Source organism: Leucopleurus acutus (assembly GCF_964270905.1).
Source record: "Leucopleurus acutus genome assembly, chromosome: 4".
Taxonomy (NCBI): Eukaryota; Metazoa; Chordata; class Mammalia; order Artiodactyla; family Delphinidae; genus Leucopleurus; species Leucopleurus acutus.
This window is the reverse complement of record NC_139146.1, coordinates 86326681-86352874: the sequence shown is the minus strand read 5'-3', so window position 1 is coordinate 86352874 and position 26194 is coordinate 86326681. Positions and strand designations below refer to the sequence as shown.

General features: G+C 34.4%; 1 protein-coding gene across 4 annotated transcripts in view; it reads right to left on the bottom strand.

Annotated features, from left to right (window-relative positions):
- Nucleotides 1-4328: 4328 nt before the first annotated feature.
- The window catches only part of YTHDC1 (YTH N6-methyladenosine RNA binding protein C1), a 34576-nt gene continuing 12710 nt past the window's right edge, over nucleotides 4329-26194 (bottom strand). The window contains exons 5-17 of one of the 4 annotated variants that reach the window (XM_082838278.1): nucleotides 22907-22996; nucleotides 22393-22446; nucleotides 21728-21822; nucleotides 20115-20223; nucleotides 19916-20033; nucleotides 13884-13968; nucleotides 12734-12900; nucleotides 10142-10224; nucleotides 8855-8891; nucleotides 8719-8782; nucleotides 8553-8615; nucleotides 6904-7038; nucleotides 4330-5372 (exon numbers count right to left, since the gene is read on the bottom strand). In XM_082838278.1, the coding sequence (XP_082694404.1) occupies nucleotides 5148-5372; nucleotides 6904-7038; nucleotides 8553-8615; nucleotides 8719-8782; nucleotides 8855-8891; nucleotides 10142-10224; nucleotides 12734-12900; nucleotides 13884-13968; nucleotides 19916-20033; nucleotides 20115-20223; nucleotides 21728-21822; nucleotides 22393-22446; nucleotides 22907-22996 (1325 nt within the window). In that variant the 3' untranslated portion in view covers nucleotides 4330-5147. Of the gene's footprint in view, nucleotides 5373-6903; nucleotides 7039-8552; nucleotides 8616-8718; nucleotides 8783-8854; nucleotides 8892-10141; nucleotides 10225-12733; nucleotides 12901-13883; nucleotides 13969-19915; nucleotides 20034-20114; nucleotides 20224-21727; nucleotides 21823-22392; nucleotides 22447-22906; nucleotides 22997-26194 lie in introns of all 4 variants that reach the window. The other 3 variants (XM_082838279.1, XM_082838280.1, XM_082838281.1) reach the window with 3 other exon arrangements.

Sequence of the window (26194 nt, the reverse complement as noted above, 5' to 3'; positions counted from 1 at the left end):
TTACAGAAATCTCTACCCTATTCTATGATGCAAGACAGAACGGGTTGTCCTATTTGTTGGATTTATCCTTAAACCAGTTCCCTGAAGCTGGCAAAATAGTTAAAACATTTCCACACTTCACATTCACATAATTTAGTCCCATGAGATGAAAAAGTATCTATTTCAGTGACTCTCTCCAAAGAGCAGGCAAACCTTTCCCAGAAATTCTCAGAAAAACTCCCATGGCATTTCATTGGCCTAAGTATGGTAAACTGCCTAATTTTAAGCCAAGTCCTGGCAAAAGGAATGCCATGCCCTGATTCATGAGTTCCTAAAGGAATGGGATAACCCTGGCCAATCAAGTTCACTCTCTGAGGATGGGGCCAACTAATTCTGAATCACATGGGTTCTTGCAGGGTGGGATACTTTGGTGATAATTGAAGAACTGTTAGGATGGACAAAACAATGAATGGAGGCTATAAAAGAAATCAGTAACATTCACTGTGACTATTATTTAGAATTTATTAGTCAATGGATCTGTTCTCAAATTCTCTCTCAAGCTCTATGACCTCACTGCAGTGATGAAAAACAGCTGCTATAGTACAGATAATGTACATTTCTAAAGAGGTCTGCTTACAAAGTAAGCAGTTCTTGTACAAGTTTTTCTACAACAGAATATGATTTTGAAACAAGAAATGACACAAATGGAGATTTCTTATCCAAAAGGAAGTTTATATATAGTAAATATTTTATGTGCATTGTTTTGAAAACAAAAATTTAAAAATTGAGTATTTTGAGCTTAAAATTAATCCCAATAATATTCTATCTCCATAGACTTCAGTTAAAAACTCTCAGAAGGGGCTTCCCTGGTAGCGCAGTGGTTGAGAGTCCGCCTGCCGATGCAGTGGACGCGGGTTCGTGCCCCGGTCTGGGAAGATCCTACATGCCGCGGAGCAGCTGGTCCCGTGAGACGTGGCCGCTGAGCCTGCGCGTCCGGAGCCTGTGCTCCGCAACGGGAGAGGCCACAACAGTGAGAGGCCCGTGTACCGCAAAAAAAAAACACAAAAAAACCCTCAGGAGTTAGAGGAAAAATACGATTACCCCCATAGTAAAAGAAATACCTTTAATCTAAATAGTATGTTCCCATAAAAAACACATTTCCTAATTTTCTATCAAAATTCTCATCCACTTCTGAAAATCACTACAGATGAAGTGGGTAGTAGGAATTTTTGCACTCTTATAAGCCAGTTGTTTGCCCATTGATTATTTCCAACCAAAAGTACTGAGCTCACATTCCAAAATCATTGAGTCCTTTGAAAACTATTTGAGGCTAACTGCAGCCTCCTGTCTTTTGCCACGTAATTAAAAAAAAAGTTCCTTTGCGTGAGTTCAGTGGACGCCAAGATGTGGAACAGTTTTCTGACCTGTTATACCCTGAATATCATTTGTAGGAATGAATAGTCTTTCAGGTGTCACAGAAAAATTTAGGACATAGAGAAGAAACTGAAAGGGAAACACAAAGACTTAAGAGCATGAAAAGGAGAAAAAACTTAGATGACCCATAATACAGAGGATAGAATACTATGAATTGTTTTAAGTTCTAAGATACCTATTCCTACTACAAGGAACTTGAAGTCTAAAGGTTTGGATGAATAGTGTCACATGTGCCTCAATTTTTAATATGTACATCAAATTACATTTGGAATGTTTTCTATCCAAATCAAACAAAATTTTAAAAGTTGAGATAAAATGACCCATGTGTGAACAGTCACCCTTACCTTGCAGTCAGGGAACTCTAGCATAGTCAGTGAAATGCTGCAAAAACTCGTATTTCCTTATTATTACATACATCGATGCCTTAAGATCATAATTTTAGTGATAGCACAAAGCAGGATCTATGTCTTTCAGGTGAGTGACCAAGGCATTCTACAGCAGGGTGAAAAGAGACATCCAGGAACAGAAGGAAGCTATGCCTATGATGACAAAATATTCTGAGTGAAAAATCAGACATAGAGATATTAGTTCTATGAGAGAACATGCATTTAACAGCTATCTACTTGTCCATGTCATTTGGGAACTGTCGCTCCTGATGTAATTCCAGTGGCACTGACATAATAGCCCCAGCTTCTCTTGCCTCCAGTGCTGGCTAGTCAAAGAACACCATTTCCCTGGACACACACATTGGATCAGACCTGGCTCCATGAAACCAGCATGGCTATTCAGAGTTCTTTTGTGGAATTGATATGGAAACTTGTTGGAAAAATGGTCTCTCTCCTTCTGACACTGAGAACTATATGGATAATAGAAGCCTGGAGATGGTAATGGCCATTTTTGGAATACTTAAGACTATGCCTGAGAATAAAGTCATTATAGAGGAAAGCAAAGCCAAAAGACAAGTGACATACCTGAATTACATTTCCCTCCCTTGAATTTTTCTCCACCTAATAAAAACCCTGAATTTCTAAACTCTGAATAGGGAATTCCCTGGTGTCCAGTGGTTAAGATTTGGTGCTTTCACTGCGGTGGCCGGGTTCAATCCCTGGTCAGGGAACTAAGATCCCATGCTGCCAAAACAAACAAACAAGAAGACAAAAAGAAAACCACTCTGAATAACAATTTTGTTTGACTTGAACATGCTGCTGATGTATAGATTTTTACAGTCAATACTGTAGAATACATGGAAGAAACTATGCTTCTCACAATAAGGAAGGCTGTCATAAATGTCTTCAAATAGCTAATCAAAATTTCCATTTTACACTTCTATTATTTTGATTTCTTTGCATAGGAAAAAAAATTATCATTCAATCTTTCACACCACGTTCCTCTGTCAGTTTTTTCATTCAAAAAAATCATGAGGAGAAAAACCAGTTATTGTGAGGAGTAAATCAGCTAACATTAAGTATACAGAATAATACGTGATAACATAGTAAGAAATCAGTAAATGTTAGCTTTTTAGAAGAGATTAACTGGATACTAAGCATCTTAACACCTAAAATACAAAGCACACGTTAACATGTGATTGGACACTTCTTTTAATAAGGAAGCTTGAAATGTTTAATATCCTTAGTAGAACCCAGCACCATCATTTAAAATATTTATTTTTCTATTTTTTCCAAATGATGAGATGGCTTCTTCAAAAACACCAAACTGGCTGAAATATATGGGTGGAATCTTGGCTCCATCAATTACCACCTTTATAATCTTGAGCAAATTATTAACCTCTTTGGGCCTATCTCTCCATGTATAAAAATACAGAGTGAGATGCTATATGAAGATGAAGTCAGTACGTGAAAGCACAAAGTGACTTTAAATACAAAGTGCTCAACATGATGTATATTTTATTATTACTATGATTATTTCAGAAAGATGACTTTAATATTACCTACTTATCTCATAAAGTAAGATTTTTGGTGATTCCTCTACATTTTAGAAATTCTTCAGAGTTTAAGAACTTGAAAAGAAAACCTTAGATATCAACTTGTAAAACATACTGATGAATACAAACAAAATGTCAGTGAAATGACTTACCATGTATTACCAACTGGTTTAATCAAAGGCAATGCTGAATCTAGAACCCAGGTTTCGTAATACAGTTAAATGTTCTTTCTTCTCTACCACACTGCACAGACTTAAATCCTTATGCTTTATTTTTGAAATAGGTAAATATACCTACTAATTGTAACTGAATGGAAAAATATTCTAAATACCAGTGAGCATATGAAAGCAGTAAACTGATAGTTTTAAGTATCCTTCAACAGTGAAGTTCCTGTGTTCTTGAGACTAATATAGAGTAAATATAAAACTGTAATCATGATCTGGTACAGAACACAATTATGACAATGTATGAAAACAAAAAAATGTGGTCAAATATCCCAAATATTTAAATATTCAACATAACAAAGGCCAAAACTATAGGTATAACTCAAAATAAAGTACAAAAAAAACTCTCATAAACTGTATTTTATACAGCTTGTTATTACTGAGAGGGATTGATGATTAACTTGATTAACTTAAAATAAGTAACTATAAGAGGGCTAAATTTTAAAAGTGTATTCTAAAAGTAAAATAGAAAATACCTAAAGTAGCTAACTTATCAAAGTTACACACAAACCAACACAAAACCTGAAAAAACAATCCTATAATCAGAGGAGATCCAAAAATGTTATCAGATGAATACTTAACCAAAATACTAACGAAACTCCACTGTGTACCATTAGTTCTTATATTAGAAATATAAGTAAGCTTTTAATATAATTGACGTAAGTTAATCATTTCTGATAAAATATGCAAAAAGAGACAAATGGGGTTCCCACAATTCCTGAACACAAAGCATTCTTTTATGTCCACTAATATATAAGGAAACAAACTTGCATACAGACAAGAAAGAAATACAAGACGTAAGTGTCAATCTTTACCAATTTATTTTATACAAAACAGTAGCAATGTAGAATATGGGAATTATCTTCCGCTGCCACACACGCAAGTTGTGAACATTCCAAGCCAATGTATACAGTTTGGAGGGGAAGGCTAAACAATAGCATCAACCATGCTACTGAACATAGGAATTCTTTATCTAAAAAGACTAAAAATTAGATAGCAATGTCTTCTTAATATTGCTGTCATCATTGAAGACGGAAGAAACATAAAAAGTGACTTTTTTTAAGATTAAAAAAAAGGAAAAACCAAGAGGCTGCTACAACACTGCCATACAGTCAAACCATCATATTTCAATATTTGCATACTTGATAGCAGCATTATTTTTACTGAACCGTGTGCACCTACATTTAGAAATACATCAAAGCAAAATATTGTGGCAGTCATCCATCAAGATTCAAAAGAAAGAAAACAAAAAATAACTCTAGGATGAACATACTATATGTAGGTGAACATTTATGGAGACTGAATCAATATCTACATTCTTGGACTGTTCCATTCTGCCCCAATAAAAGTCTCAACTCAAATTGTCAACTGTGCATTTTTTGGAGGATTTGAGTTTTTCCAGTTCTTATTATACTGCATGCTTGGAACAAAGAGGGTCATAATAAATCCTTCTACACAATGAACTTTAAGTAGACAGTTGAAAATAAATTTACTACTTGTAAACACACACAAAAAGAAAAATACAAGATTCTTTTTATTTTTAAACAATCAGTGCTTCCAAAAGCACATTATCTTCTATATCGACCTCTCTCCCCTCGGTCTCTGTCCCGATCACATAATCGCTCTCTTTCTCTTTCTCTATCACGTCCTCTATCTCGTTCTCTGTCTCTTCTGTTATCTCTAGGGCGGTCTCGCTCTCGCTCCCGATCTCTTTCACGAGGTCTACTTCTCCGACCACTGACAACAGCTTGTGTTCGACGAAGGAAATCATCCACCCTCATATCATAATCATGCTAGAAAAGGTAAGAAATGGGTAAGGTATGTCAAAAATCAAATGGAATTTATGTGTCCCTTCATTGTAGAGAAAGAATCTAAAGAAATGCCCTATTAATTCACAGAATGTAATTCTGACATTGTTTGGAGAAAGGATTTTGATGTCTTACTAATTAGACACCTACAACAGAGGATTATTCAAATCTCATTAAAAAATCACTTCATGCAGTTTTCTATTTAACTTTGATGATTTCTCCATCCAATCCCTTTAGTAAGATTTATGCCAAAATAATCACCTGATGACCATCAACCACATGATCAATAAATACATCAATACATGCTGTCAACTACGCTAAATGTCATCAATGTTTTTCTGCAACAGGTGAGCTCTACTTATTTTTCCTCCTGAGTCTACAAACTAAACCAAACCAACTCTGCCCTCTAAAGGTGAAATTAAGAATTCTTCCATTCCTGATTTTTTTCAAACTGAATCATTGTTAATGACAATTTGTGGAATTTGACAGAATTTTAAGAAAATATGTACTGCAGTAAGATTGTAGTCTATTCCACACAGAGCTAATAATACACAAAAGGTTGAGGAGGACAACGAAGGGTAAGATAAGCAACTGAGGTGCAAGGTTGTTACCGTGGATATTTCTAAACTTGACCCCTGCTCTAGATTTCTACTCTTAGTTCTCAATTCTTTACTTACTGAAATTGGTCTCTTCAAAAGTCAGCTTAAATATATAGAATATAAGGTTCAAAAACAATTTCACACTACCTTTCACATATAATAAATATGTGAATATTACCTAAGTATGAAATATATACTAACAAAAAAGCTACAACAGAAATAGAACTTGTTTAAAAGTACATTTAGATAAAGCAATCTCAGAAAAACTTCCTTTTTTGAAAATATGATCATTTACAAAAGGCATTTTTAAAAACACAATCCAGCTAGTCAACTAAGATTTCACCATACATATAGGCTGTATATGTCTTCTTCTGTGACTGAAAAAAAAAACCCACTATTAAATTAAAGTCTATTAGTCAATTAGTATTCTCAAATTGTTTAACCGAACATTAAAGATCCTAGTATGACTTTATTTTGAAGGATTAGTATCTTTATGAGGATAAGGAAATAAATGACAGATGAAAGTATCTCAAAGATAGGCTAGGAAACTACTGCTCTGACTGGTCCTCTCAGATATGCATGCTCTTCATCATGTGGGAAGATAAAAGGATGTTTATGTGGCCCAGCACAGAGTCATCGTGTGTGTGTGTGTGTGTGTGTGTGTGTATAACATTTAATAAACTAAGCCCAACTACTATACTGAAGACCCAGAAATCTCAAACTCAAATATAGTCTGCTTAAATAATCAAAGAAACTAGCCATTTTTAATAAAAACAAGTTGTGAATTACTTCAAAAACAGCCTTCAATAAGAATGTGAAACCGTCTACCACTCAACATAATCTGGTATCCCTCACATTCAAATTATCTACAGAATTCTAAGTAGTTCCCTCATACTTCTGCCTTCTCATTCACTTACTACTCGTTTATCTCTGTATCTTGCTTCATGTGGTACTGGGTGATGTCCTGAGTAGGGGGGATGAGCTTGAGGAGGTGGAGCATGGTGCTGATAGTAAGGATGGTGTGGAGGTTGTTCCATTCCAGGATAAGGAGTCTAAAAAAAGAAAACCACTTCCATAAGCATCTACCAAACATCCTTGTAAACAAACCATTCTTAGAATTCCCCTATCCAAACCATCCATCCCAAACAAATAATTTACTCTGTACAAGCCGTTTACTTTGATGGCATTAGGATTCGTCAAAATACCCTCTTTATTTGCTTGTTGAAAATGTGTGTAATAAACTCTCTAATTACATATCTTCCAAAATTTAACATTTATACATACCATTTACATACTAATAAAAACAGCGAGCCCTCACTACACAGTGATTACTATGGATCAGGCACTGTCCTAAGCACTTTACATGGCTCATTTAATTCTCACAGCAACCCTACAGATAGGTACTATTACGTAATCCTAGTTTACAAAAGGGAAACTGAGGCACCAAATGGTTAAGTAACCTGCTTAAGATCACACTGCTAGTAAAGGGGTGGAAGTTAGACACAACATCAGGCATTCTGGCTCTAGAATCAGTCATCTTAACCACTATGTACAAATGTATTCTTAAAAAACAAAAAAAACTCAGGGGCTAATGAACTTTTAAATGCCATTATAAAATAATGGAAAATCAAAGGTACTTCTCCCCCTAATTAGTGCCAAGATAATATTATTAAATATTTTCTTTAATTTCACAGAATCTAAAGGAAAGTAACCTCATAATTCACCTATCTGTACAGAGTAACTAAGTGAAACAAAAGTCAGATGGAAATGCCACATTACAGGCAGCATTTAAGATAAAAAAGGTAAGAAACAATCAGAACTACTTAAACTTCCAAGTTTTTTATTTTTTAGGGATTAATGCTTCAGCTATCCTCAATACCTTAAGATATATTCTAAGAAGAATATCCAGTTTTCTTAAAAGAAAGGAAAAAAAATTAAAGTTTAGGAATAGGGTTTAATTAACCTTATTTAATATAGAGAATTTACTGAATATTAGGGTCAGGCACTATGCTAAACTTAACTTGTATTTTGTATATTTAGCTTCTTGACAATCCTGAGGTTGACATTAAATGATATTAATGACTATTCCATTAAATTTTAAGCCATAAAAGGATAGACATAATGCCCAATTTATTCACCAACATATACCCAGAGCAAGCACAGTGCCTGCAAAGAGTAGGTTCTAAATATTAGTTTGATGAGCCAAAGAATGAATGGATGCTTATCGAGTTTTACAGATAAGGAAAGCTATAAGAAAAAAATATATTATGAAACTTGTCCAAGGTCAGAGTTGAGAAGGGAAGGTATTTGAACCCCGAAGAGTTTGCACTACTAGCCACTACAATAATAGATCATAATACTCATCAATTAAGCCGGTACTATTAATATAAATCAAATCATTCATTAGCCTTTAGTTTTAAAAACAGCATGCAAGTATATATCACCAAAGATACGTATTTTAAGTCTCCTAATGGGTAACTGTAATAATCATATTCCAAGTAAGCACTCAAAATGTATGGAACTGCAAATGAAGTTAAATAACTTGCAAAAACAGAATAATACAAACCATTCCTTGCCAAGGTGGTGGTGGTCCCATGTTATGAAATTCCCTCACATAATCATTGTAGGACTAAAATGAAAGATGATAATGTTAATAAATAAATAAAATGCCCAGAAGTTATAAATCATATACAGATTTTATGTACATTAAATTTAAAAAGTGAGATGCTTACCCCATTTAAAAACACATCTCGGCGAACTCCTGAAAACCGTCTGTTGGGAATAAGATTTGTGAAACTAAATTCAGGTAATTCATAAACCAGTTCCAAGAATGTAATTCAAAACTAAGCAAGAGTGAACCCAACTTACCTATCTACTTCCTGGTATCGTGGATCCTTTAAATACCCTGTTTAAACATCAAGCATTTTAGTATATCAAATGTATGTTTTTTATTATGGCATTATAATTAAACCTTCCTTACCACTCAATTCAATTCTTCCCATGTAATAATAGTGATGCTATTATTGTATTATTCCACTTTCAGATTTTCTTCTCAGATTACATGATAAAAGTAACTAAATAACTTACTGATATCACAGAATTATAAACTGCTAGAGAGATTTTCATATGGATCTTCTAAATTCACACCCCACTTCTTGCTAGACAGAAATTTCTTCATGCTGCACCGTAAGGAAGGTAAGGGCAGAGGAATTATCTTGAGGACACCGTAATAGGGCTTCCTTAAAACAAATGTTTACCTCTACCTTGAGTATACACAAGTCTTGCTAAGTCAACCATAGTTTTAAAAAATGCAAACGTACAGGGAAAAAAGCAAAATTAACAAAAGTTGCAAAAATGAAGATATATACATTTTATCAATAAGTGAAAGAACCATGGTAATAAGAGAAATATTCTCCCTCCTTTTCATAAGTACTCAGTAAATTAAAAATGTAAAAAAATCTGAGTGGCCAAGTTACTGGGGAAAAATTTAATTTTACCCTCTGGAATATCCCATTTTGGAGATGAGGCTTATCAAGCCACTTGCCACTTACTGTGCTGTATGTGCTGTAATGCTAACACCAACTTCCAAACTGCCTAATTTTTATACGTGTATCACTGACTAGTTTAAATATCTTCTCTTAAATACACTTTGCCTTTTTCAATTCCAGTAAGGGAAAGACTAACTGAAAAGCTGCTTTTAGATTAAACCAAGCATTCCCCATTCCTCTCTAAAAAAAATGATGTCAAAGGTATTTTTATTTAGAAAAATACAGCATTATTTCCGTTTCCACTTAAAGCTGTATACACATGAAATACTAAGTATCAAAGGGAATAAAAAGCTTAATACAGTGTAAGATCACTGCTTTCCCTAACTACATTTAATCTTAAAAGCACAAGTGCAGTTTCCATTTGTGCAATAATGATAAATTAGTAATTTCAGATAATTAACAGATTATGATAATGAGTCACACTAGAATAAACAACCTTAACAAAGAAGAGGAATTACTATGTGATTAATAATTTCCTAAGGTTTAAGTAGTCGCATCCTAAAGTTTTCTCACTTTTAAAACTATAGGGTCATGATAGAAGTTTGTGTTGTTGTTGTTGTTTTTAATAATTTCAAGTCAAATATCTGCAGGATTATAAAATATTAACCTGGTCTCTGATGAAACTCAGGGGCATAGTCAATCCTTGGTTTCTTTCTGCTGTTATGAATATCATAATCTTCTGGTCGACGCCTACACAAATTAGACACATTAGAAATTAAACCAAAAACTGCTGGGAGAACAAACAGCAAAGCAAGTGTTTCTGACAGAAATAAGCACAAAAAAAAGCTCATTATTTCCTTTAAAATAACACCCTCATTTTTGGTGAGCAAATACCTTAAAATTCCTAAATTCTAATTCCTCAAAGTAATTACTATACACCAATCCTTAGATGTATCGCTGGAATAGATATTCTCTGTAATCCTCATGCTATGACGAGGCACTTGCAAAGAGTAACCTGCTCAAAATACGTACATCACATTTTAGTAATCTAAACAAAAGTAAGTGAGCTGCCCTCAAACTAATATAAATATCCAGTTTAACAAAACACTTTCCCAAATAAAGTCTCCATTCAGGTAAAAGAAAGGGGAAAAAAAACTATCATCATTACACAACAGGTAATTCTAAAATCTATATATTTAAACGTATTAATGTCATTTTAGGCTAAGTCTAAAGAAAATTAAGAATTTTTTAAATATTTTTCTTTTGCTTTGCACAAAATTACACTTTTCACATGATCATACAGAAAATTTGATAATTAAACGTGACTTTACAGAAAAGTTTTGAAAATCTTAATACTTTGAAAAACCAATTTCTAAAGTTAATAACATTTAGGAATTATGGGAATGTTTTCCAGAGACAATGCCTTAAAATAAAACTGGCACGTAATGGGGCAGAGTTTTAACAGAGTTCATAAAATGAGTTCAAAGTGTATTCTTTAGAAGGTGACAACTTTACTATCTGCAGAGGGCTGCTCTTCACTATCTTCCATAAATCTCAATGGTTAATGTAAATACATCATTAAATACACTTCATTTTACTTAGCATTTAATAAAGAGCTACACAAAAAAACAAAAATCCAAGTTTTTAAGGTAATAATAAATACACCTTTTTACCCTTAATGTAAAAAACTCCATAATAACCTGGTATCACTAGTTTTCCAGCTATTTCTCTGCATATTAACTGTTTTCATTAACTTTTGCAACACAAGTTCACTCAAACTACAAAGCTGCAACAAACCCAAGCCCCCCAACAGAATAAAAACAGTTGCATCTACAATAAATAAGACTAAGAAAATTAAAAGCTGGTTTAAAAAAATAAACATACCGCTTTCTTGTAGTTTGGGGAGTGCATTTACGACCGGTATAAAACATGATAGTAACAGTTCATAAAGTAGTCCAACTACTGACTTTAAGCTGTAAGCCACATACAAATATGGAGGCCCTGGCAGGCTTGAGAGAAGGTGTAGTGTAAGTATAGTTTACAGTCCATTGCAAAACTGAGGTAAAAACTTCACTTGTATGTACTGTATTGCACTGGAAACCTCTTAGCTTAAAACTTCAAAAGACATCTTGGTGCTCAGTCCTTTTAGGCCAAAAATAAGGGGGCTCTGCCAGGTTTCCTCCTACCTACTTGACAGTGTCCTTCTTAAGCTCAAAGAAATGGGGACTCTTGTTGGATTATCTGTACCTACCACAGGATGTTTCCACCAAAAGGAAACTTAACCAAAGGTTTCATCCCATCAACCACACATCCAACAGTCTTTAGCAGAATATTTTAGATTTAGCTGTATGCAAATCTATACAGGGGAAGGTGTTGGGTAGAAGGGCATATATCAGTCCTTTGCAAAGACTTCTCCAATTCTGTAACAAGTTAAACCCCCTTTTCCTGGAAAATGCTGTTTAGTTCATAAGTAGTGATCAATAACCATGGCGATCCTCTAAAAAACACTTTAAGTCCACAGGTACTGCCAGCATCTGGAAAAGCTGTAAACAGACACAGCAACAGCCCTTCTTTTTGGTTTGTTGCCGGGTCTCCCAGGGCCACTTGATCCCCTTTGGAAAGAACCTATTGTTTTCAGAAGCTCAGCAAGATGTGTGAATTCACTGGGTACAAGTTAGACAATATTTGACAATGGGGTTAACACATCACGATGGTAAAATCTGAAACAGTCCCAATAATGCTCCTCTTGAATATCAAAATAACTTAAAATATTTTATCCTCTAAATGAGGCGTCATCTTCTGAAAAAATATTAGTGATCCTTTATAAAAGTCCCATATCTGATAAGGCTTATCCAGAGACACACCTGAAAGAAAAGGCTTTTTACAAAATATTAACAATTTTTGCAAATAAAGACTTCCTCCTCTTCCTCCTTTCTAGCCTGTTCTTAGCAACAAAGGCCTACCTCATTTCAATGGTATACATTGTATTATCAGATTATTATCTAATCTAAACTGGTTATCACTCTTTAGCAGATAATTTTTTCTGCATAAGGAAAGATCCCCATTTTCCTCTTGAAAAATGACTGAGACCAAGATGACCATGTGAAATCCTCAATGAAGCCACAAACTAGTCCATGCAGCTTGATTTGAGGATTTTCTCTTTCTTCTTTACCGCAGGACAAACTTTTGACGAATCACATTCCTCCATCATGTTATTCTGATACATGTGCCTATTATCAGTCCAAAGAACGTTTCTAACCTTCCCACATCCCGGACTGGTTCTCGACGGGATGGACGTCCTCTTGACCGGGGCTGAGAATGCATTCTTCTCTTGTGACGCATTTTATGAATGACCTGATACAAGTCAATACTTTCATCAGGGGGAAATAGAAGACAAAGCTGGGTTCCACATTCAAGTTCAATTTCCTAGAATAGGAAAGTAGTAATTTACAAGATGAAAAAAAAGGAGAAACTTTCAATAGACTTGTATTTTCCTGATGTACAAGAACAAAAACAGATTGACTTGGAGGCTTCCTTCCCAAGGCTGATGATCGTATGAGATTCCGATAAATTTCCTTGAAAGGTTTCTAAAAAACCTTTTAAAAGTGTTTCACGTATTTATATAAGGGGAAAAATTAAAAGTGTAGAATCTCCAACGTTAACTATACAAAAAGTCTGTGACAATCTCCCTCTGCAACAAAGGAATATTTCTTTGTGCAAAACACAGAAGTATCAGGACAAAGTCATCCATCTCAATACAGTGGAGGAAAAACGTGTTAGTGTGTCAACAATTTTCATAATAAATTGCTAAATGCACTTAAATACATTATATTAACTAGAAAAACAGACTAATCTACAGACTTTTTAAAATTAAGTTTTATTTTCAATTACCAATATTTTCACTTAGGAGCAATGAAAACCTGGTTCAAAATTACATGTAGAAACCATAAGGTTCACAGGTTTGGGTTTAAGTCACGGCACACTTTTAATTTCATTTGCAGATTTGAAAACCTGACTACACATACTTATCTCCTTTTCATAAAGCTTCCTTCTACTCAGAAAACTTCAGCAAAGACATTAAATGGCATTTCTAAAATATATTATACAAAGTTCAGAATCTGTCAAACAGTAATAACATAATGAAAAAGCATGTAAAAATCATGCCAATTCTCTTTGAAAACTTTTCCTTCAATTGTATTAATGAAGTACCATATAAAGCTACCTTTCAACATTAACGGAAGTCAGATTAATCAATCAAAATCACAGTAATCACAAACTCCAAATAAGAATATTTTCCCTTAATCTTTCCCACAAATTCAATCAAAAATGGTTTTAGAATATCCTTCAATAAAGATCTCTAAAAGGGTTGATTAAATATGTTTTTTAAAGAATCAATTAAAACAACAAACCTGTCCATCACGTCCGATCTTTACTGGCTTATGTTCATTCCAAGGATTGGTGAGATGAGCCGACTTAGTGAAGGGTAATTCACGCCTAAATACAAAGTAATATTAATTACATTACTTTGCAGAATCCTTATACTACTTTAGTAGTGAATTCCTATGTTAATCATGATTTAAATATGACTAAAACTTAAGACTGATGGAGCTTATTCCCCAGAAAGGGAGCCCCCTTCAGAGACACACTCTTTCCACATTCTCAGGTGTTCTCAAAATTTAAAAAAGCTAAACAATACGCTTAAGAAACCAAGACAGTTTGGGGTTTAATCCCAGCTATCTCTCAGCTTCTCTGAGCCTGAGTTTCTTCATCTTATAAACAAGGATATCACCACCTTCTTCATACTTGTTTTAAGCAGTCTACATATGAAATAACATATCAAATGTTTAGCATATTTCTTGCTTCTGTGTACTAAAAATCTTGTGTTTTTTTTTTAATAAATTTATTTTTTTTTGGGCTGCGTTGGGTCTTTGTTGCTGCACGCGGGCTTTTCTCTAGTTGTGGCGAGTGGGGGCTACTGTTCGTTGCCATGAGCGGGCTTCTCAATGCGGTGGCCTCTCTCATTGTGGAGCACAGGCTCCAGGCATGCGGGCTTCAGTAGTTGTAGCGCACAGGCTTAGTTGCTCTGCGGCATGTGGAATCTTCCCGGTCCAGGGCTCAAACCCGTGTCCCCTGCATCGGCAGGCGGATTCTCAACCACTGTGCAACCAGGGAAGCCCCTAAAAATCTTGTATTTTTTAATAACTGATCACAGAGAGATGAAGCTTAACCAGGCAGTTAATACCAAATGAAAATACATGCCCCCTATCCTTGGTTCAGGGCTGCTTTCCCAGATTCAAATGTCCTCCCTCCTTTTGATAAGGCAATACTCCCCACCACACATGGAATGGCTCTTGACAACGCAAATGTTTTTATTCATAAATTCCTATATTTGCATGTATTAATTATGCCCTTCACTTACACTACAGTGCTATACCTAAATAATTTAAACAAACTCTGGCTCTAAGCTGAGCCATAGGGCAAAATGGTCTCACCAAGTTAAAAAAAGATACCCTGTATTTTTATAGTTCTTTATCAACCCAGCACAACACTGAACACAAACATGACACATAAGTACTTGTCAAAAAAAATAATCGAAAATTAACATCATTCAATAAGGTTTCATCTATCTGTGCATAAAGTAATACCAAATTAAATAAATGCTTTAATTAAAGATTATATATATATACACATATATACAATATAAATGAAACTACTCAAAAGACATACAAAGATGAATAAAATAAACAGCCTGCATTCCTAACCTTTCTTCCACAGCTTTTATCAGAGAGTAAACAAGCACACACAATTATTTTGTAAAAGAATGGGTACCATAAATAGAGTACAGAAGTTTTGTTTTTAATGTGCATGGTCATATCTATTTTGGAAAGAAAGAAAAAACAATCAGAAAATGCTTCCTGGAAAAGGTGGCATATGGGATAAGCCTGAAAGAAAAGTGACTCAGGAAAAGCCGTATGTAGAGAGGTAAGGCAGGGTTACATTTGAAGCAATGAAAAGGACCTGAGCAAAGACATAATGGAGAAGAAAAAATACAAGCAAATAACCTGGTCCAGTGGACCAGCTATATAACCATTTATTCTAACCTTATGTGAATTTTCTTAAAGATGAATATTAAACTCCCAAATTTTACACAACTATTTTTAAACCTCAGAAAATATTTCGACATTTACAGGAAAAGAGAAGTATATCTAAAATTAAAGTATCAAGGTGGCATGATCTGTGGTGGTGGTAATGTGAATGTATGGGAGAAATGGGCAGAGTGTACAGAAATGCCTACTAGGTACTACTACTGGATTCCTCACCTTAAAGACATCTTACCTCACACATCGAGAGTGGTTCAATAGTGTATATACATACATAAAAATATGTGTGTATGTATCTACATACACACACACACACACACGCGCGCACACACACACACACACACACACACACACCCTTTACAGGGAAGGCAGGGGGAAAGAGACTATCATTAAGCTATAATAAGTCCGTATCAAAAGCCTAGAATATCCAGATGCAGATCTATAGTTAAAACTGTACTTTAATAGCTTCTCAGATTTTTCCTCTCAGTTGCCAGTTAAAAAAAGGTTACGGAAAGGAATAAATAACCTACAACTACGAAAGTGCAGGACGGTTACAAATTATTATTGTACAGAGTTACCACTGTTATTTAAACATTAGCAATGGAATACCCTAGGTCCAAAAAAAAGGCATATGTTGAGCTGTTTGAGTCACTTAGGGTTAAAATTCTTTGGTGGCACTGGTTCTAACTAGATTCTAGAGACCTCTGCCCACTGTTTCGACAAATTAATCCCAGACTGAAAAGCACAGAGAACTATGAGGCCTTAGGAAAAACAGGGCTCAGATTAAGACTAAGAGAAACTGCACATCTGTGGTCATCACAATTATAGAGCAGGCATCCTAAAAATCAGCTTTTGAGCAGACATGTAATGAAAAAGCCTAGAGATGACTGTCTTTACTGTGAGTACCCTAGGTAACATGGCAGTGATTCTCTGACTTAAGCAGCTTAGAAAATGGGGCATATTTAACAAAAGAACATGAAACTGTACAGAGGCTCTTACGTACTGACAGCTGTTTTGGTCATTAAAACTAAAAGGAATAATATCGAGAAACCATGAAAGAAAAGAGAAATGGGTTATCTGGAATGGACAAGAAAGGGGTGAGGTTAAAATACAATATAGTCAGTAGATTTAATTCTGGTTGAATGACATTCTATAGATTTTAGCCTTACTTTGATCTAACTCCCAGCAGCAATTTAAGTCACTTTTTAATGCCTGCTTTCCTATCTGCTACCATGCACCATCTAGTTTTAAACTTCGGTGTGCCTACAGGTTTGAGGTGCATGTAACGATTCTGCATTTTAATAATCAGATACTACTGATGCAGGTGATCCAGGGACCACACCTCAAAAAACTTAAGGCTAGTTATTATTAAATCCAAAAGGTGCTTAAATAAAACTCTAATAACTATCATATCTGAAAAGAAAATATATTAATAGCAGTTACTATTACTGATAGCAAAGCCTTCAGGGTTTGTATTTATTAAAGTTTCATCCTTTTAACACTGAAGGTCAAATGTAATTCTCATTTCACACAGAAAACTAAGAGTTCAAGTGACTTACTCAAAGAAATGTCAATGTAATAAGAACACGTGCCTCCTCAGAACTCTGAAGTATTTTAATATTACTCTTTAACGCACTTATGAGTATTTAAAAATAAAGTTAGTTTTTTTTTTTAATTAAGAATATTCTTTCCAGGTAAACCAAAAACTTACTTAACAGTAATAAAAAACATTACTACACAAAATTTTACACAAAATCTTAGCAGAATGGACTATTTGGGTTTGTACCTATCTTCTGATGCTAGCTATATATATTTCAAATGAGTTAGTAAAAGAGCCAGTAAGTCAATGAAGAAGAAAATTAAGACGATAATCTGTGAATAAATTAAACTCATCTTCTAAAATTAAGAAACAAATTTCCTTATCAATAATCTGAAAATGAAGGTTCACAAAACAAGCAACATTCAAAATAAAATTTGCTACCACCAATCTAAAACTGGGTAATTATTTTTCTCCTAAAAAAGCATCACCTCCAAATATTTTCCAGTGACACCAATAATGTTTCTAGTCATTAAACCATAGACTTAACAAATCTCTCCTTTGGCCTTTACAGTTACCCATCCAAAAAATTAAGTAAAAATGTCTATCTCTGCTAAGAAATAATTGGCACCTTGTCTTCCCTATAAACTGCCACCAGATTTTTAAATTTTATAATTTTGACTATGATTTAACTTTAGAAATTAAGAACTATAAATCTATATTTTAAAACCCTGGGTACAGTGGAGTATGGGAATATCATCTATAGTCTCACCACCCTAACAATGCATTCGAACATTATAATTATGTATCCTTTCATTTGTTGTATCTTTCCATGTTATCACATGGACAATTATTTTTGTGTATTACATTTAAGTGACAAACCATAACTTACTTAACCAATTTCCTATGAGAGAATTTAGATTGCTTCTAATTTTTCCCTATAGAAAGTAATGACAGGGGGCTTCCCTAGTGGCGCAGTGGTTGAGAGTCCCCCTGCCAATGCAGGGCACATGGGTTCGAACCCTGGTCTGGGAAGATCCCACAAGCCGCAGAGAAACTGAGCCCATGCGCCACAACTACTAAGCCTGTGCTCTAGAGCCTGCAAGCCACAGCTACTGAGCCCAAGTGCCACATCTATTGAAGTCTGCACGCCTAGAGGCCGCGCTCCACGACAAGAGAAACCACCGCAATGAAGAGCCCGCGCACCGCAACAAAGAGTAACCCCTGCTAGCCGCAACTAGAGAAAGCCCGCCTGCAGCAACGAAGACACAACACAGCCAAATGTAAAAATAAATTTATTAAAAAAAAGTAATTACTGGATGAATAATGGTGATATATTTATATGCGCATATAGCTTTTTGCTACTCTATTAAACATCAACTTAATACACGATCTCTACTGTATCACTGCCCATTTTCATAGTTCCTCACTGTCCCACAGCAAAGGTTTAACTCCTTAGGCTGGCCCACATTACTACCCATCTTTGCCTTTTGTTCTTCTCTTTAATGACTATCTGCTTTATTAAAAAGGTGGTTCCCTATCCCATCCACACACCCCACTCACACCCCCCACCCCATGGTTTCTGATTTCATGTCTCTTCTTTGTGCTACTTTGCCTTCTGAATATGAACAGCATTTTTCTTTCTTATCCAATTCCTCTATCCTCATCAAAAATCCACCTAAGACGACTTAATGATACAAAAAAATCCATATGGTCCCTTTCAGGTAATTCTTATTTAGCTAAAGTTAATTTTACAGGTAGTAGATTTGTGCATGCCATATAAAGTTCACTTAAATAATTAGCTTTTCATATTGTTGAAATAGCTTTCTAAGCCCAAGATGGAGCCACTCCTGTCCAAGGTGCTAAGCCAGCAAACTGAAACTTAGATAACTTTCATGTCCCTGTAAATGCTCCACTTGACCAGAAATGCAATATATCCAGTCAGTCAATCCCCAAACGCCAAGCCAACTCTGGGCTTCCTCATCCCAAAGAAGGTTGACTGTGTGGCCCCATCTAATCAGATATTTTCTTGTCTGTTTCTTATTCTTTACTATTTATCCTGTAAAAGCTTTCTGCCTTCTGCCCCATTTTGCAGTTCTCGACAAGAGACTATCCATTTGCTGACGTGTTAAGTCTCTCTGTATCATCTAAATTGACTTCTTTAATCATTTTTTAAAACAATGTACAATCGTTCAGTAAGGACAAAAAAAGTGGTAAATAACTCAGATTTCAAAGTAAGTCTACTTTTCTAACAAACATTTAAATCTTAACTACTGCAGTTTCAAAAGGTCACAATGCCAACTAACATGATTTGCTAACTTCCTTAAACACTACTTGTTCACAACTAGTCACCTCCAAAATGTTATATTAGCCAAGTCAAAGGGTGACTATTTTCCCACTCCACAGTAATAAAATGGCATGTTAAATCACTAAACATAAACATGTGCTAATAACATAAGCAACTGTCTGATTTGTAAATTTACTGCCATAATACTAATGCAGAGAACAAATGAAATACATAAAACTCTTGACTAAATAAATCTTTGCCCTATGCGTTCTACATTACATTATAAAGGTGGTGAACAATACAATCTAAGCATATTAATGTTACTTTTACTTTTAACATTGTTAAATAAACTCTATAGATCCCAATCAGCCTAGGAATGACACCAAAATAAGGGGGAAAATAATTAGAATAATAAATTAAAACTAAATAACTGTGGAGTTTTAACATTATTCTCAACTGGTAGCCCATTCAAAACAAGAGCAACTTTAATTATCTACACTGAAGTGTGTAATTTACCTGCAAATCCAGTCAATTTTAAAGACGCCTCCCAGCATTTTAGCATTCATTCCTGCTGGAAGTACCCAATGTATAGGAGATCCTCCATGGTGTGATTCTGAAGAAAGTCTTGCAAATCCTAGGGGAATAAATCACAACATAATATATAGATGCAAATATAATTAATGTTTTTACATATCCAAATTATTTTTACTCTTACCTTGAAATTTTCCACTCTCTCTCACAGAAAATATTAAGATAACACTCCTTGCAGATCTGAATGCAGCATTTAATTTCTTCTCATTTACTGGCAGTGTAGACCATACACCCTATATAAATGATGTAAAGATCAAAGATTGAAATTAATGTAAATCTTTTATGTTTCCAATTACATTTGCAGAAGACCAAGGTTACCAATAAGCTATAATGAATAAATGTCCTATTTATTCATAGGACATTTATGAATAATGTATGTCAAAATAATGGAATAATCTATTAAAAACTTGGGAAAAATATGGAGAAAATTACCAACCTTAACAAAATCATTAAAACAACTAGTAAACACATGGGGACAGGGGGCAATCAAATCATATGGGCTAGAATTTTAGATAATAAAAACAATCACCTACAATTTAAAATCAGAACCATTTACTGTGGTAAAAACATTTTGTTTGAAGGTGAATCACAATATGTACATTTTTTTCTTTAAAAACTGTGACTAACCAAATAATTAAAAATGATCATGTTAATAAATCCATAAGTGAAGAATTTCTGTCAAGTTTCTAGCATTTCTCTCTTCTTTCTATTTAAGTTCAAATTTTCATGTATCAATAGTTTGACTGAAGAGACCTGTGTTTTATGTTGAGCTGGAACATAGTTATTATTTCCAAAGCATTTTAAACAATTCTTTGATCATGAAAGATTAAGAGGCAGGAATGGTAATGTAAACCAGAACCTCTAATTCAGTTTAATCTGCTGATACATACTAGACCTCATTCTCACTAGGTGCTTAACTACTTCTGCCTAAATCCACTCCAGCTAAAGAACAGAATAAACTTCCACTATTTAGTGTATTATTCCTTCCATCTGTAAAATTTAGTGGGTAACCCTCAACTTAAGTTAGAAATATAGGATTATTAATATTGACAGAAATACAGTTTAAAAAATGCGTAATTTTAACTTTCTCAAAGTCAGTAGAAACTCTCTTAAAACAAAAATACAAAAATATTAGAATAGTTGGTATAAAAAGTAGATGCATTTTTGTAACAAAAACATTTTTTAAAAAATTAACCTTACGACATCCTATAGCAACTGGGCATATCCCTTTTGTAAAGCCCAGGGTGGGGCTTTAAACTAAAACTAACTCTTCCCTTTTCTTCTAAATCCAAGTGATCTTACTTCTAAAAGTAAAAGAAACTCTCCGGAAAAGAATTCAAGAAAATCTCAAGGTGTAAAACAAGCAGCAATATAAAACAAAACTGGTTAACTAAAAAAACTTTATAAAATTTATTAGTATAATAAACTAGCAACTGAGTATAGAAACACAAAAATCCAAAGAAACACGGCTTTTTCAGTACAACGTATGATTATATATTCTTCAAATACTGAATATTTTTACTTCTAAACTCATCTTCAAAAGATTTAAAAGAAAACTCAAATTACTACTAGGTTGCCTAACCAGTCAAAAAAGCAGACCCTACATGGCAACTGGACTATGGATCTCTAAAGCTTTAATGAAAATTACAGTATGTCATGTACTCAAGTGATACTCAAGTCCACCTTCACATTTAAATTTTCAAGATTAGGATATTTCAACAGAACTGATGCTAATACCTTAGCTTTGGCAAGGGACACATTCTCATGGTTGTTACTCTTTATGAGAAAAAATCTCGCATCCTGTAGGACATATTTGAGTTTACTGGTTTGATCTGAAAAAAAGAAATCCAAATTGATTAAACAGAGGCCATTATCACACAGAGGGATATAAGTTGTACTAACTGAAATCAGCCCTCCAAAACCCAGCTAAACTTTTTAAATTCATAATCACCCATTCAACCTAGAAAGCTAAGCCACAACACATAATAAAGCAAAGCTAAGAAAGACACCAGCATTTTGCAAGAAGGCAAACCTAATATAGTAATGTTCTAATATATCAGATCCATATTTTTTAAGTGTGAAAATGGCTATAAATTTTATAGATCTTTATCACATTAATCATTTAAAATTTACTAATAGACCATTATGCTACTAAAATATATATACCATCCACTCTGTCCAAAAACTGTTAAGATGTCCTAAAATGTCTGCTACTGTTCTAAAAGACACCCAGTAAGAAGTGAACATGGAGCTCTGTGTAAGACTAAATTATTTTTTTTCCCTTAATGTAATATATCAGAACATTACTACATTAAAACCAACTATTAATGGAGAACCAATAAGGCAAAATAATGACTTTTAAGGAAGCATGCAATGAAAACAATTTCAAATTTAAATGATACCTTTTCGGACAGCACGAACGGAAGATGATAATTTCTCATGCTTCTTTTCTGAACCTGTATTTAGCCAAAGTACATTTGTTCAGATTGAGCTTTAATAGAGATAAGACAAAATTTCTACAGTCTTGTCACATAAAGTTCTCATTCAAGACAAATTATTCTTCCTGGCGCACCCACACACACAAAAAAAAATACTTCTCAATGTGTACGAGTGTTTTGCTTTTTGGGTTGTTTGGATGTTTTTAAAAATATTTGAACAGTTTCTCACTCAGAAAACTAGTCACTGAATCATCATCTTCCAAGAAAAAAAAAAGTGAAATTCCACTTAAGCAGTAACAGAACAGGATTAAAATAATAAGAAAAAGCTTAGTTTCCTCTAGATTTATTACACTGAACATGCCAGAAATCAATACTAATGAATATTAACAAGTTCACGCTAAACTACAGCCTCCACACACTTTTTACAGCAGATTACATTAGAATCAGTCAGATATGATCACAAATAAAATGAGAATACCTGCATATGACTCTGATGCAGAGCTTCCACTTCTATCAAAAACAATAGGAGATATGCCTCTAGCTCTCTTCCTTTCCTTCTTTTTCTCATCTAAAAAGGAATTCAGACAAGATTCTTAAAAACATTACAATATAGGTACCGTTAGTCAAACAAGAATGTATCACCATGCATCTGGATTTTGCATAATCCCTAAGTATTATTCATTACTAATCCTTCCTGACCCCCTCAATTTCCTAAGATGTTCCAATTCAGACACTGTTCAAATACTAAGGACATTTTGTTATTTCTCCCATCAACTTTAATCAAATAAAAATACACAGCTATAATTAAGAACTACTTATCCTACATATAAAAGGTCTTAAAGTTTTAAAAGAGAAAAAAATTCTGCAAAGCAAACAACTTTTCTTTCAATTAAATTTACAGTGTTCCCTTCTATGAACCAAGTACCACTGTTTTAAGTCCTCTTTTTAAAAAGTATACTATCATTCTTCATCACAATTCCAACTCTGATTCTATCTTAGATGTCTGATGAACCCCAGAACCCAAAGCCTTTCAATTTTTTTTTTTTAAATTACACTATAGTAAATTAGCGACTCCCTTCTGGTTGCCACTGCTTGCTTTTGTATCTTCAATTCCATTCTTCCTGAACACTTCCTTCCTGAATTACTGCTTATTTTCAAGTTCAATTTAAAATTTATCTCTAAAATCTCAGCGATAGTCTATGTATTTCTATTAAAAAGCTGGGAATCTTCAGTAGACAGAAGAGGTTTTTTTGCATTACCTATAAGAACCATTTCAGGCTTAATTTGGAAGCATATAAATGAGGGCCTAAAATGGAATTAGACTCTCCTGTCTCTGTTGGTATTTTAATTACACCACTATAAGCACCTTTACTTTTCAGCTAGAAGGAATATGATGGGAGAAAATGCATATACTTATTTTTATAAAAGTTAACAGAATGTTGAAAAATAATAATCAATGATCTTTCATACAAACTCCTATTTTAAAAGCTTTAAATAAATTATTTCCCTTAATCCTCATAACAAACTCATGAGATACATAATACCCATTATTCTCATTTACAGAAAAGGAAACCTCAACTTAGTGGTGTGGTTAGGCAACTTGGCTAGGGTCCCACAGTTCCTGAGTGGCAGAACCTAGTTTCTAACTTGAAAGTACAAGCCATGAGCAAGAGAATAGAAAAGATATTTTACTTCTATTCTTGAAAGGGGATTCTAGGTTTAAACTAGTTTAAGATGGAAAACTCCAAGGACAAAAGTTCCTTTTCTTTTAGTTTAAGCATTTTTCCCTTTGTAATTTACTACTAATTCCTTCTGCAAATAGATGTTAACAAGAAGCTTGTAAATGATGCTGATTTTCCTAACTTAAGGCAAAAAGGAAAGGCAAAGCAGTACATATTGGCACAACTTCAAAGCCAGGCCCATTTAAAGCTAGCAACTTGGGAACATAATGAAATTTATATAACTAGCTATAGAGAAAAGCATTTATTTACAGGTTTGTTGGCCTTGAATGATACCTGACCTATAAGTTTTAAAATCCTCTCCCTCAGGGTAAACTATAAGACTTCAAGAGAATAGACTGAAGCCTTTTAGTATAAAATGACTGAGAATCTCGTCCAAACAGATAACAGGAGTTTTTGTCATATCCCAAATCTCTTTCTCATCTATGTCTGTTTTGTTCACTGACTACACATTCTTATATAGTGTTTGGCACACAGAAGGAACTGAATTCACTGAATCAATGAGTATGACATGTACATGAAAGAGATTAGAAAAATAACTGTTTAAAAAAATTTTTTTTAATTATTTCTTTCAAAAATTCTAGCATGTTTCTTTTATTCTTTTCCTCTTTGAATAGTTAGGGATCTAAGCATTATAAATTGATGACAAAGGTAATATATCTCTTGCTGCTGTTTAAAAATAATACTTTACGGTTCTAAGTACTAAAAGAATCTCTCACCAAGATGATGCAGGGACTTCCCTGGTGGTGGAGTGGTTAATAATCCACCTGCCAGTGCAGGGGACACGGGTTCAAGCCCTGGTCCGGGAAGATCCCACATGCCGCGGAGCAACTAAGCCCATGCGCCACAACCACTGAGGCCGCGCTCTAGAACCCGTGCACCACCGAGCTCACTTGCCTAGAGCCCGTGCCCCACAAAAGGAGAAGCCACCACAACGAGAAGCCCATGCACTGCAATGAAGAGCAGTCCCTGCTCGCAGCAACTAGAGAAAGCCCGCGCACAGCAATGAAGACCCAACACAGCCAAAAATAAATAAATAAATTTATTTTTTAAAAAAAAGATGCAGGAAATATAATAGAAGCAGAAGTAAGATCTCGCCCAACAATTTTTATGTAATGTTAAATATAGCATTACCATGAAAAATCTCCAAGAATTTATTATCTTTTTTGTATAAATAACCTTCACTGCTCTTAAGTTTATGATCTCCTCTCCCGACTATTATTCTCAGGTCAAAAAAACAATTGAGGGCTTCCCTGGTGGCGCAGTGGTTGAGAGTCCGCCTGCCAATGCAGGGAACAGGTTCGTGCCCTGGTCCGGGAAGATCCCACATGGCACAGAGCAGCTGGGCCCGTAAGCCATGGCCGCTAAGCCTGCACGTCCGGAGCCTGCGCTCCGCAACAGGAGAGGCCACAATAGTGAGAGGCCCGCATACCGCAAAAAAAAAAAAAAAAGAAAGTCATCTAACAAATAAACCTTTAACAACCACCAAGTGTGTCACTTTTATAAGGAAATTACTGAAATTTTGAGAAAAAATAAGGTAAAATAAACTGGAATCTAGAAAATTCAAGACACAAAAACTAAACTGTGATCCCTTGTATTTAAAAATCTTTAAAAACATTTTTTACCTCTGGTGGAGTTCCAGATCCACCCCATTTTTCTCTCACACATTATTATAAAGAGAAACCACTCCAAAATAAAAATAATAATGTCCTGCATACTAAATACAGTCTTTAAAAAATGTTCCACATAAGAGCTCTTCCAAAGAAAAGCCACAAATTTTCCTTTAATATGGAAAGTAAGAGTTCCAGGCAGGTATCTCTTTTATAACAGTAAGTCTCTTAACAGTTTTAATATCCAGGTTTTATAAAACTATTGGCTACCATTCAATCTGAAATGTCTAATCCACAAAAAACATAAAGTATGAATAAGTATCTTGTTAAGTATCAGCATCTAGGAATTTATTAAAAATATACATTATTTCAGGCCCTACGTATTTATATGTCTCCCTCGTTTGACTTAAACAGGAT